At 35.8% G+C, this 14,625-nt stretch overlaps 1 protein-coding gene across 1 annotated transcript in view; it reads left to right on the top strand.

The window, feature by feature from the left end:
- SPOCK3 (SPARC (osteonectin), cwcv and kazal like domains proteoglycan 3) overlaps positions 1–14,625 on the top strand; it is a 461,901-nt gene that overhangs the window by 206,796 nt on the left and 240,480 nt on the right. The window contains exon 4 of the mRNA XM_046656940.1: positions 12,682–12,796. Coding sequence (XP_046512896.1) covers positions 12,682–12,796 — 115 coding nt within the window. The remainder of the gene's footprint in view (positions 1–12,681; positions 12,797–14,625) is intronic.

The following is a 14,625-nucleotide window of genomic DNA, read 5'->3' as shown; positions in this document are numbered from 1 at the left end:
GCTGAACTTGAATATGTAAAAAAATACAATCTCTTTAGTTTATATTATTTGCCTTCTTCCCGTCCTTCAATGAGAAAACTCCCTTAATGTGGCCCTTAATGAGAAAAACAATAACAAATGTACAATCTGGTTTATAGTTTACTCTAATTCAATAATTAGATAATAATTGAATAAAATGATTCAGTTTAATTCCATTTGGGTATTAAGTCTCTTGGCTGCCTCCTCATTCCCTTTTCCCTTTCCAAGATACTGTCTGCCTGGGCATATGGTAAGAAGGGCATGGTGAAGGGTAGACTGACCTCATTTGACCGCTTTGGGTACAGACAGCAAGCACTGGTGGCTTTTAAAGTCCACGCACGGGGCCCCTTCTGACTGAGCTGCTATCCCACCAAGGTACTTAGATATGTCAGTGACCTAGAATGTTACAGGACAGTCTGTGTGGTGGCTTCTGTGTTAGTGTTCCAGTGATGGGTCAGGGGTGGTCAAATTCTCATTTGCCGTCTGTTTCACTCTTGCTTATCTGAGCATTGCCCACAAGTTGGGTTGAAAGAAGCCTAAAGAAAAGGAAATAGAGACTCAGCTTCATTTTCTTTGCTCTCTGCGATTGCTCTTCCACCTTTTTTCCTTCATTCACCCGCAGATAGGAAAATGGTCTTTTAGATCTGGCTGCTGTAGCAAAGTACCGAAACCTTTAAATGATAAACAATAAACTCATAAACAATAGAAATTCTTATTTCTATTGTTTTCTAGGCTCATAATTTCTAGGCTTGTAAACAGTAAAAATTCATTTCTCACAGTTCTCGAGGCCAGATGTTTCAGATCAGGGTGTCAGCATGGTGGGGGTTCTGGTAAGTAACCTCTTCCAGGTTGCAGACTGCCATCCTCTCATTGTATCCTCATATGCCAGAAAGAGAGAGAACTCTCTGGGATCTCTTTTATAAGGCACTAATCCATTCACGAGGGCTCCACTCTCACAACCTAATCACCTCCAAAAGCTTCACCACCTAATACCATCATGTTGGGGGTTAGGATTTTAACAAATGAATTTTGAGGGGGACACAAACATTCAATTCATAACAAGTGAGAAGTCTTGAAGTCTTTTCCTTTTTTTTTTTTTGAGCAAGATTAGCCCTGTGCTAACATCCGCCACCAATCCTTCTCTTTTTGCTGAAGAATACTGGCCCTGAGCTAACATCTGTGCCCACCTTCCTCTACTTTATATGTGGGATGCTGCCTCAGCATGGCTTGATATGTGGTGCACCCACCGATAGGTCGGCACCCAGGATCCGAACCAGCAAACCCCAGGCTGCTGAAGTGGAACGTGTGAACTTAACTGCTGTACCATCGGGCAGCCCCAAGAAAGCTTTTCTTTTATTCCTTCATTGTTTCATAACTTTTCTCTACTACATAGCTAGTCTAAAAGAGATCCATTCCATACCCCAGAATAGTTCCATGATCTTAGTCTGTCAGGCTCATTGTTAATATGCTTAAGTAGGGCCAGCAATGATGTCATTAGAATCTAGAAAACACTTTTCTCCAGCTATTTCTCACAACAATTAAATTGCATGTTTAAACGGAGTATTTTCTACCTCCTTCCTCTTGCATCTCACAGTAACACATCCTAGTTTCTTCACAGGAAAATTACATACAATAGAGTGAAGGCCTTGTATCCCAAAAGGTAATAGTGTAATGCAAATTAGAAATTTTTGAAATATTGTATGCATTATATAAGTTTTAAAGTTCAACAATAATATACAGCAACATACATATCTTCTTTAGCCTTATTTCCCGTTTGATCAATTGTGAAGTACCTTAGAATTTCCCGAGTTTCAGTTCCATTGTCATGTTGTTATATGTTATTGTTCTAATCATGTTCTTTTTATTTTTTAATAGCTTAGTCAGAAAAATACATTTCTAATATTTCACATCAAAACTGCTAGAAGTGTTAACATCGCAGCCCTTCATCTCTGCTGCTTCCATCATGTTTGGAATAGAACATGGAGCCTCATCTTTTCATTCCATATGGGCTTTCATATCAGTCACTAGAACTGGATTCTGCTCTAATGATTTAGTCAGGCCTCATTGGATCCTATTGTATTGTCCATTTACAACCCCCAGAAAGTGACTACAAATACTTTTTGAACGTTTGGGATATTTGTATAAATACCTTAGTCAACAAAAATTTCCAGTGTCTTGGGCTGGCCCCGTGACCGAGTGGTTAAGTTCATGCGCTCTGCTGCAGGTGGCCCAGTGTTTCGTTGGTTCGAATCCTGGGTGCGGACATGGCACTGCTCATCAAACCACGCTGAGGCAGCGTCCCACATGCCACAACTAGAAGGACCCACAACGAAGAATATACAACTATGTACTGGGGGGCTTTGGGGAGAAAAAGGAAAAAATAAAATCTTAAAAAAAAAAATTTCCAGTGTCTTTAGATTTCTGAATTAGGTATTTTGTGGTATTAACTTGCCAGATATTGCATACCATCAATTTGGTAGATCAATGCCAAAGATGCAGTCCTCTAGTAAATAGCAATTAGAAATTGTCATTTGCACTGGGGTAAAGTACAGATTAAACTGTAACAAAATATACTGACTGAAAGAGCTGTGAGTATCGGAAAATGCACTACCATTTGAATTAGTTACCTGGGTAACTTAGAGGTTTTAATCTAATCACACCTAAGTGGGTGGTAGTCAGTGAAAGCTTCATTTAACAATGTCAGATCAGTACTTTGCAAAGAATTGTTTTTTGTAAGCAATGATATTAATTGCAAATGACAAACTGAGGGTTAAGAAAGATCCCTAAGGCTCATTTACCTGCCAGGGTGATTACCATGATTGCTTTATTAAAATAGTCTTGTTGCAATTGCAGTTCTGTTAAAGAAGCATCAATCTCCTGAAAAAGGAATATTTGAAAAACAGTTGAAAAGCTTTAACTCACAAAACATGTTCTGAAGATTACTATTTATATTAAAAAGTGTTCTTAGTTATATTCTATTAACTTGTTACTTCAGCCAGTATTATCATTGGTTCTATAAAACAGTCTTGGTTTTAAAGGTCTGTGCATATGTAAAACCTCTTTCTCATTTTAGGGTATTCAGTTCCAGTAGTAACATCCAGTCTTTTCTCGACATTGCCAACAGTATTTGAATACAGATTTGAGAAAGTGAGATCCAGTTCTGCATTCTCTTTCCTGTCATTACTTGTTTTTCATTAATTTGACCTATCTGCAGTGTGCAGTATTTACCTTATAAAGGAACATACTCCATTGATGAGGAGGAAGAATTGATTTTTAGTATCAAAATTTCAATGATAAAATCTGTCATCTTTGATTTTTGGTTGTATACTCTGCTGCCCTGAGATAGGTGATTGAGAAGGCCTTAAATATTCTCATGGAAAATGAAGATTAAAAAAAAAAAAGCCTCAGAAAAAAAGGAAGTTATCTTTTTATTGATGCATAATTTGCATACAATAAAATGCAATAATTTAAAATGTACGTGTTGATACGTTTCGGTGGATGCAGATAATTGAGTTAACGCTGCCTCAGTCAAGATAAAGAACATTTCCATCACTCCAGGCCTTACTCAGACTGCCTGCTCTGCCTCACTCCAGCCCCGAATTCCGCCCCCCCCAATCCAGGCAATCACTCTTCTGAACTGCACTGATCTTTTCACTTTATTTAATTTAGTTTGGCTTGTCCTAGAGTTTGATGTAAATGGAACAGTATGTGTGTATACTCTTACACCTGCCATTTTTTGGTTGATATGTTTTTGAGATTTATCCAACATTATTATATGTTTCATGTTTTGAGTTTTGTGGGGTTCTTTGTCTGTTTTATTGCTGAGTAGTATTCTGGTTGTATGACTGTTTATTCACTCATCCGTCTGTGGGTATTTGGGTTAGCTCTTATAACTAAAGATTCTCTGAAAATTCTTGCAATAGTCTTTTCATGAACATTCAAAAATGTTTCTTGGGTAAATTCATAGATGTGGTATTGTTTATTATATAACAAAACACCAAACTATTTTCCAAAGAGCTTGTGCAAGTATCAATTTATTGCCTCTCATCTCCTAATTGGACCTGGACTGATAACAGTGATTTTACCATTTTATACTCCCAGCAGCCATGGATTAGAGTTAGTTGATCTGCACTCTTGCCAACACTTCTTATGGTCATTGTTTTAAATTGTAACATTTCTGCTAGTGGTGAAGTGGTAACTTACTGTGCTTTTACCTTTGTATCAGATTGAACAGCTGATATTAGGGGAATATCTCCTGATTCACAACTAAGGTTAAATGAAATAGTCATAATACAATTCCTTGTTTATTCATGTACATTTGTGTGTGTGTGCGTGCATGTGTGTGAACTATCTAAAGGTAGCTGTGTTTGACACACTTTCAGAGGAAATATGTCTGTGCTTAGAAGCCTTGTTTTACTCTTTTAAGGATTAGCTTCATTGTTCTTTTAGAAAGAGTTCATGCGGAAATTATTGCTTTTACTTTTAAATAGGCAAAAATAGAAAAAGAGTCTATTGAGGGAAGGAGTGAGTTTAATCAGTGGCTTTTATTGCATGGAGGTAATTCTGTGCCCTAAGAGGGGGCTGAGAAAGGCAGAATGTCACTTGAAGTGGGTCAGAGATCCTCCGGTAGGGTGCTTAGAAGAGCTGCTTGGCAAATTACAAGAGATTTTATAGAACCTTAATGGCCATCAATAAAAATACAAGTGATAATTGCCAACTATAATGCTTTCCGTATGTCTGAAAATATTCTAGGCAGTTAACTCATTCATGCAAACTCACATAAACAACTTTTCAGCTCAGGGTTGAGTTTTAAAAATACTGTATTTCTTATTTTTTGTATAATAGCTCCCAGGTCAGTTAAAGCACAACATTATAGAAAATGTTATTTTGTATTTTAGAATTAGCCCAATTCCTTCAATATGTATATGAAGATGTTAAGATATAAAATAGGTGGCATCATCAAGGAACTAAGGTAAACATTATTTCAATAAGCCAAATCATGATTGCAGTATTAGTAAAGACTTATCTTTATGGTTCTATTTCAGGCAGCCTTTTAGTAAGTGTGAACCTAATCATAGGTTTGCTCAGCTCTAATATTGGAAAGAAAATCCCAAATATAAATTTTTATGATGGGGATTCAGTATCACCATCTTTATATAGCAAACAATAGATTAGAAAATGAAATCAGTAACAATGATACCTTTTTACGTATAATCAATTTTGCTGGAATGCATCTATTTTGTAAAAGAAACACTATTAGCACTTATCACTTTAAGAAGTTTGGAAGACAATATGATGTATGGACAAAAAAAGAGAATAATAAAGAAGGGAAAAGAATGGTATTTTAAATCTTCATCAATTCTTTAGCATAGAAGAGCTGGAGGGTGAAATTCTGCTTGTAGTAGCATCTAGAGTGTCCATTAACTTTGATTTATTCATATGGAAGTCAGATACATTTAATATAGCTTTATAAAACATTATTGAAATAAACTATGATATTTTGACATTATAATTTATTATAAAATACATTAATCCCACATGGCATCTGAATCTGCTTATGGTGTAGACCTCCACATTCAGTGTTGGTAAGCAGGGGATCAGACTTAAAGTGGACGGATTTTACATAACTCAAGTACTATTAAGGTCTGAAGCCAAGAAAGTCACTCCAAAGACTTGCAGCCACATTTAATCACGTTTAACACCACAAAACTGGCTGTCAAAAGTCTAATTAACTGTCAGCATTTGCTCTATTTCCCATGCTGCTCACTTGTACAGCCTTTTATTGTAACGTCTGGCAAGTTTTAAAAAATTCTCTAGAAAACTACTTCTTCCTATAGTTTTACAGCCCAGAGTTCTAGTGAAATGTACTGTTGTTGGAAGAACAGCGAAAGCATATTTGATGCTTCATTGTTGAAGCATGAAGGTTTTTAAATCATGTTGTAGTTACTGGTCACTTTATTTTATGTGAGAGCACACAGTTGAGCTTAAAGAGGCAAATACCAAGTGAGTGCTGATTTGTATTAAATTGTACTATTTAGTGATATTGCAACTTTTCAAAATTTTTCCAAAATTAAAACCCCACTCTCAGTGGCACAGTTCACCTGCTCTTAAATCACAAGTGACCATCTTAGTCTTTGTTTTCTTGATTTTTTTTCCAATTGCTAAAGAGTTGTTTTATCACCTAAATATACTTTATATTACCAACTGAACTTAAAACAGAAGGGCATATTTGCTTACATATTTACTATAATAGTTGGAGATAAATATTCCACAATGCAGAATCTTCTTTTTTTTTTTTTTTTGTGGTGAGGAAGCTTGGCCCTGAGCTAACATCTTTTGATCTTTTGCTATCTTCCTCTTTGTTTTTTTCTCCCCAAGGCCCCAGTACATAGTTGTATATCCTAGTTGTAGGTCATTCTAGTTCTTCTTTGTGGGATGCCACCACATGATGACTTGATGAGCACTGCGTAGATCTGCACCCAAGATCCAAACTGGTGAACCCTGGGCTGCCGAAATGAAGCATGTGAACTTAACAACTCAACCACAGAGCTGGCCCCACAGAATCTTGATGATAAGAAAATATTATAAAATCCAGGAGATAAAGTCTGATTGCCTTCAGAGAACTACAAACAGCGAGCAGACTTACTAAATAGTAGCATTTGATAGCAAAAGAACATAAAATAATATCTTTATTGTGGCTAGGAGAAAGTAACTATCAATAAGAATTCCAGACTGAGCTAAATTATGCTTTAAGAGTGATTGGAAAATAAAGATACATTCTGAAAAGAATATCAAAAGTATAGCACAAATTGCACATGTTGAAAAAACTACAAAAGGATATACTTCAACAAATAGAAGGAAATTATACAAGACAACCCAAAAGGAAGAGTGAATTGCAAGAAGCAATGATGGGCAAAGAAATTAGTACATTTGGTTATTTTAAATTAGCTATGTTAGTAAAAATAATAAAAATAATGACTAATTTGCAATGGTGGGGTGGTAAAGTGAGGTGTAACTCATAGAAAATGGTGATAAATTTGAATGTCAAAGATTTGGTGTTAATGTGTTCTAAGGTCCTAGTATGGTTACTTTCAGTCATTTGTGCCAGCTGGGCCTGTTAATATCTGAAGGAAATCACTAAAAGAGATTTCACAACTTCCAAACTAGCAGAAAGGAAAAAGGTACAAAATGAAATACAATCAATACGCTATGAGGCAGGAAAGAGGAAAGAAAAGCAAAGGAGAAAAAAAGAAACTGCAAAATGGAAAATACAATGCAAAATGGAAAATACAATGGAAAATAAAGTGATAGAAAATAGAGTAATTATGTGAAAAAAATCACAGTAGATGAAACAGAAAAAGTGATAATCTTAGATTGGGCTTATAAATCCACCTAAAGGTTCTTGAGAGCTACCTTTAAAATATAAAAATTAAGAATTAAAATGAAAGGAATTGGGGGAAAAGTTCACCAGGCAAATACTAATCAAAAGAAAATTGGTTACAGCAATATTGCTGACAGAAAAAATCCACAAATGGTGGAAGGGAGGACCTGGAAATTTATTCAGTTGATTCAAGTGTGTTGCTTCAGCAAATCTTTCAAACTGACTGATGCTTGAGCCTCTCAAAATCATTTTTCCATTTTGCTCTGTAGTCATCATTGTTCCCATAACCATCTTCATACTCAATTCCCTTGCAGCAGAGTCTTATCCTCTCTCTTTTGGACATTTAGTTTCCCTGTCTTATCATATATCCTTCAGAGCATCTCCAAATTCTTGTGTGTGATCTCTATCCTATACAAACTTAATTATGCCCCTCTCCAACTTGAAATCATTCAGTGACACGGCATTACCTGTAAGGTAGAACTCCAAAGGGTGAGAAGCTGCCATCTGTCTCTTCAGTGTTTTTTTTTTTTTTTTTTTTTTTTTACAATACTTGCAGGCAGCACACACGTTTTATATTTCAGTGATCCTAAGCTATCTGTCATTACAGGAATAGGGCATCCTTTTTATACTTTTATGTTGTTCATACTATCTCCTTATACTGGAGTTTCCTTTCATTTTGTTCACTATACATGTTTCAAAACATACCTAAGCTTTTACTCATTCTAATTATCCATCCATTCACCATTATATGATCCCTTCGTCCCTCTGTGTATGTATGTGTATTTTCACATAGCTGAATATTTATACACATACACATATATATGTATATAATTTCCATTTAACAATCTATTTTAATTACCTAGTTTTACAACTCTCTTCCAATAAAAATGTTGAGTCTGTTGAGGGCAGAATCCATTCCGCGTGGGGTATCTAGTCCCAACAGTGTCTGCTAAAGTGCAATAATCCACTTCGAGAGAAGAATGTGAATCTGGAGATCACCTAGTCCAAATTCTTTGTTTTATAGATGAACCTAACAGGCGGCATAGAGATTACTAGTTTGTACTACATTGGTCTTTCAAAAATCTGAATCAACATTGGGAAGGTTAATTTTCTATTATATTTGTCAAGTATGTAAGAAATCTTTTCTCTGGCATTGGCTGAGCTAAAGTAACTGGTTCATCAACTCCACCAAAAATAATATGCAGGGGCTCGCCTAGTGGCGTAGTTAAATTCACATGCTCCGCTTTGGTGGCCTGGGGTTCACAGGTTTGGCTCCCAGGCACAGACCTTTGCTCCACTCATCAAGCCATGCTGTGGCAGCATCCCATGCACAAAGTAGAGGAAGATAGGCACAGATGTGCACTCAAGGACCATCTTCCTCAGGCAAAAAAAAGGAAGATTGGCAACAGATGTTAGCTCAGGGCCAATCTTCCTCACAGGAAAAAAAATCTATCTATCTATCTATATATATATACACAGCATGATTTAGGAGTGCTTGAGCCTAGAATCATTAGGATTTAATCTTCTAAAATCTGGTCTTCTTGTGGAAAAACACTATTAAAATCCAGAAGTGAGCTTGTCTAGATTAGGAGTTCCAATCTTCTCTATTAAACTTATTTCTGCTCTTGATACTAACAATAATACCTATTTTGGACCTTAGGGAAGCCGCTCTTTTACCTTTCCTTCTTTCAAGACTACCTGCACTAAATATGAATTCTGATGACCATCCCTCTGCTCCATTGAGAATTCTGCCCCTTTCAGTCACTGTCCATGTTTGTTTTCCTGACCTGTCACCTCTGTCATGTGTCCTTACTTTGCAGTTCCCCTTACATTGGGACTTCTCTTCAAGAGTCAGAGCTTTTCTTACTGACGTACCTGTCTACACTTGTTTTTCTGGTCTCATTTGTTTTCTGTTCTCGCCTACCCACATTGGCTCAGCTACTTTCACCATCAGCAGCTGGATCAGGCTGGATACTTCCTAGCCTACCTTGGTCTGGCAGTAAGTGGGGAATTCTGGACCAAAAAGCAAATATTCTGGTGAAAGACTGAGGGAAATTCTACAACACAAATGAAATGCAAAGGCTAAATTATAAGGTAATTGTTTGAAATCTAGACTGCTTTTTCTGAAGCAAAACAAAGCAAAAAAACAATATTAGTTAGGTCCCCAGGTTAGTTCACATCCATCAGAAAGATTAGGAGGAAGAAAAGGACATGGCCAAATGAATTCAAACGCATTAGCTGAAACCTTTCTAAGAGTAGTTTTACTGGATGCTTGAGAGAAACTTAAATACAGTAATACAGAATAGAATAGGAGATGTTAATTTGAAAAAAGATGGAAAGAAGGAGATGGCAGCAGAGGGAGGAGATAAATTTATGCCCTGCCTCTTTAAGATACAGTATTGCTTCTAATCCATGGGCTTCAGCCAAAAGGAAGATGGTTGTGTTATTGTTATGGTTTCAAGAATAAAATCTCAGGCATCTGTATTTACAGCGTGTGATGTTTTATACTTTTTAAGCTGCCAACAATGTGAGTTATACTCAAAAATACAGATGGTTAAAATCACATACACAGACAGTGATCTTTTCTGTATGGCAGATCCTATGCCTCTGATTCTTCATGTTCACTTTCTGGTATATTTTCCATCTCCTGACAAATACTGCTACTCTTTTATTTGGTCATTTATGTAGAAGTTTTGGAAGATGTGTATTAAATTCAGTTTTGTGTGCTATGTTTGTTCTGATAATTCCTTTCTTGCTGTACACTAATTTTTGAGTTCTGATTTCTCTTATTAAGCAGGTAGAATGTAAGGATGTCATGGAAGTTTTAAAAATTATCTAATGTAGGCTGCATAAGGTAAAGAAAACTGGAAGAAATGACCGAAAATAATTATGAATAGTCTGCATTTAAAGTGTAATTAGATTAGATCAACCTTGGTCATTTTATATGCACTATAGTGTTTTATTTCAAAATGAAAACACTCCCTTTTCAGAATAATATGTCCTGGATTAAATACATTTACAATGAGTGTATGAGATATGAATGTAAGGTACAGTGGTAGGTGCAATTACATCGTTTAATTGTTAGGCAGAATTATTTAATTTTAATTAATATTTAAGAGTGATATTAATAATTAAAAATCAAAATAAACTAAAGATTAAAAATAGTTTAAAAGATTTCTAATGGCTTCTCAGTTATTGTATGCTTTTCTTTTATGCTTTCCAACAAGAAGTCATACAGTTCTAAGGTGCAGTAGTTCAATGAGACAGTTGTTTTAATTAGTGGCAATTTAAACTGTGATAGTATAATTAGAATGTCCTAGCAATTTTCATTTGCATAGGGAACAAAGTATATTCAACATTTTATAGAGAATAAAGTTAACATAGCTTATCTTAAATTTTGAAACTACTTGGGAATTAAGAGAAGCTATAATTGATCTAATAATCACTTGTCAAAAAAATTTTCCTTAGTATGGAGGAAATTGAAACATTTGTGTTCCAAGTAGATGCATTTAATATAGTGACTGTTTTATCATGGTATAAAATAAGAAGTCTATTAGTTAAAATTTTATCAACTATATGTGTTAGTATTCTTTGTTTTAAATCATGCTTATTTGAAATCTCAAATAAGAGTTTTGCAGAAATATACTTTGTATTTTTTAAAAAAGAATATATGTGTTTATATATATGCATCTATATATAGTTTATATCTGTATTTTATTGAATTCATTGATTACCAAAATGTATTCACTTTATTTAGGTGATTGAGTAAATATGCTTAACACTTAACACATTCATAAAGCTAAATTTGATTTTTCCTCCAGATGTTAGCTCTGGTTTATCCTAGGTTTAAGATCTAAAAAAGATTGGCTCAAATCCACATTTCACGTCCAGTGAAAAGCCCGGGGCCCTCCCAAATACATCTGTGTATTCCAAACGCACATTCTTCTGGTTACCCTGGCTCCATTCTTCTATTTGTACTAGAACTTTATTTTCAGTTTGCATCTTTCTTGAGTTCTTTCTCTCAATTTTGACATGTACCCAAACTGGACACTCAGTACGTTTTCCTTATTTGTGCCTACTCCCTCTATGGCTTTCCGCTCATAATAAATTACAACAAAATATCAGTAACCATCACCAACGGGCATTACCAGTAGCAGCATTATTCATAATAAACAAAAGGTGGACACCAAAATTCCCATCAGCTAGTGAATGGATAGGTAAAATGTGGCATATCTGTACAATGGAATGATACTCAGTAACATAAAGGAACGAAGTAGTGATGCTTGCGACAACATGATTGGACCTCGAAAACGTTCCAAATAAAGGAAGCTAGTTACGAAAGACCACGTATTGTATGACTTTATTTGTATGAAATGTCCAGGATAGGCAAATCTATAGAGACAGAATTTGGATTAGTGGGTGCCTAGTTTTGGTGGTTGTGAGGAAGTTGGGGGAATGGGGATGATAACTAAAGGATATGGGTATTTTTTTGAGGTGATAAAAATGGTGTAAAATTGATTAGGATAATAGTTTCTTAACTGTGAAGATACTGAAAATCACTGAATTTTAAACATTAAAACAATGAGTTATATAGTATGTGAATTACATCTCCATAAAACTATTGCTTAAAATAGCACCAAAAACTGACACAATCTTTGTGTTGGCAGTCACTGAGACAGAGGTTTTGTCTGGAAAGATGGTGTTTCAAATATCAGGCACAAACAATTGAAAAATAAAAATGCAACGTCTCAGTTTTTGCCGTGATACAATCAGCCAGCCCCAAGTACAGCTGTAGACTTTTCAATCCCACAGACTCATTAATGCCCACTAACATTTTTTTGGGTTTCATCTTTTTTTCACTACCCACTTGCCTTTATCTAGGGAAAGCAGAAGTATAAATTATAATTCTCCACTGATGGAAGTATTATAGTAACATACCCCAACTGTATTTCTCCACCTTTACTGCTTAGACTGCAGCAGCTACTATAGAGTTTTGGTCTTAAAGTTTCTGTTTTGATTACATGTTGTTTGATCATAGGAGTATGTGTATTTCAGCTTCTGAGTGGAATAGATGAGACTAAACTGCAACGATCTGTTAACTCTGAGTTTTGTGGAAAGCAGAAGTATCTCTTAGTGGACGAAGAATGTGAAGAAAATTTACAGCTAAACTGCTATGCAAATTCCTTGATCAAATTGTGTCTGGTGGGATTGGACACCTCCATTGTTCAGAAGCTTATTTTAATATTTTCTGTTCAATCTCTCTCTCTCTTTTTTCTTTTCAGCTATAGATCCAGCTAAAGATCCTTGCTTAAAGATGAAATGCAGTCGCCATAAAGTATGCATTACTCAGGATTCTCAGACTGCCATCTGCGTTAGTCACCGGCGGCTTACACACAGGTAAACATTGTTACATTCAATCCTCCTGATTGAACAGTCCTCTTTACCGTGAATTGCTACAGAGTATAAATATTTGGCAATGTCTGCTAAGTGTTTATCCAGAGTTTTATGGAAACAGTTTCAGAAGCTTGGTTAATACAATTATGATTCACTTGGGGTAAACTTTGTTATCAGAATTACTATGAATTATAGAATTTAGACATTTATTATTAAATAAAGAGGATTTACAGAAGATTGGATTAAAGTGTTCTATCTACATACTTAGCCTTTTTTAAGTTTAAGGAACAAGTATGATTTTGATACCCTCTAAGTATTTTCTCTTGTGCCTATTCAAACATCCTATTTCCCTAAGGGGAGAATTGGAGACAAAGTTAAAGGCCAAACAAATGAATGATTGATGTTTATAAATAAAGGATGAAAAGTCAGAAAATAGAGATATAGGCCTGGAACACTTCAGGACACCTTCTTAAAAAGCACTTCTACCTGTGGAGTTCTTTAGTCCAGGCCCTGGAGGCTGACACAAAATTCCAAGAGGAGAAGAAAGAGTTTTAAATATCTTTTATAAGGATCGTCACTGCTTCTGTAAGGTAGGCTCTATTTGGAGACGGATCAGTAATTTTAGAAATAGCCTGTGTAGCTTGATGCTGAGTCTTAAGGATTGGAACATGCTACAACCAAAAGTAAAATCAGCGGGTAACTGACTGAAGCAGGCAGGTGTATCCATTCCCTTTATTTCTTTTAAAGGAATTCTTTTTATAAGAACACTCTTTTCTGTGATAGTGGGCCTAATTCATGTTTTGCTTTTCATCAAATGAGCAAGGGAATTTCTCTGTTTGGTTAAGTTCAGAGACTAATTGGATTTTGGCTTTAGTGTGCTTATATCTAAATTCTATTATTTAGACACACCAACAAACACAGAATAAGAATATTAGAGAATGTTAGAGAATAAAAACATAAGTAGCATTTCTAGAAAACAGCAAATATTTTAGTTTCTTTGATGTTCCTTATTAATATAAAAGCACGTGCATAGAGCCCTTTATTACATGCGGGATGGATTAGGGGAAGTCTTTGCTCCATAATGCCAAATCTATAGTGGCAGATTTCAAGTACCAAGGCGGGCTAATGCAGCCAAGAGGGAGAGCCTGGGGATTAGTTCACTTGGGACAAAGAATTATGGCATACTGATAAGGTGCTTGCAGAAGTGAGACACAGGAGGGAGAAGGGAACAACGGTTTGGGATGTAAAGTGTAAAAGACTTCCAGGAAATAGCATTTCTATAAGGTCAGTGTACCCTGGGAGGGCACAGAAGGCTGAAGCAGAGTTATCAGGAATATATCCCCACTCACTCACAACCTCTATGTTAGTTTTATAAAGGGATAGCAAGACTTTGCGCCAGAATTTTATTTTTCTATTTATTTCCTTAGGATTCCAAAAAGCTTCTGAATGTCTTGGAATTCCTATTAATGAATCATCAAACATTTAGAATGTTAGTATGTGGACACATGTATGGGGGGATAAGGGAGAGCAGAGTTTTACTTGAGAAATCAATAGGAGGATGGTGTTGAAATGAGTTCTTTTATGATCCCTCACCTACGTTACAGAGACTTAGTCAATTCATTTCACATAAACGCAAAAATGGTTTTCTCATGAGTTTCAGAGACCCTGTTTCCGTCTATACACATTTAACGCCTTTGAAAAGGCTCATCTGCCATTTCACCCCTGGCCCCCTGAACTCAAGTCAAAGAGCAACCAAAGACCTCACAGCTCATATCCTGCCTGGGGCAAGAATGTCTCCTTTCAACAACTGCTGAACGCTGAAGCCGCGAGAG

This window comes from Equus quagga, chromosome 3, assembly GCF_021613505.1.
Source record: "Equus quagga isolate Etosha38 chromosome 3, UCLA_HA_Equagga_1.0, whole genome shotgun sequence".
Classification (NCBI taxonomy): Eukaryota; Metazoa; Chordata; class Mammalia; order Perissodactyla; family Equidae; genus Equus; species Equus quagga.
The sequence above is the reverse complement of the archived record's forward strand: the minus strand, read 5'-3'. Positions and strand labels throughout refer to the sequence as shown.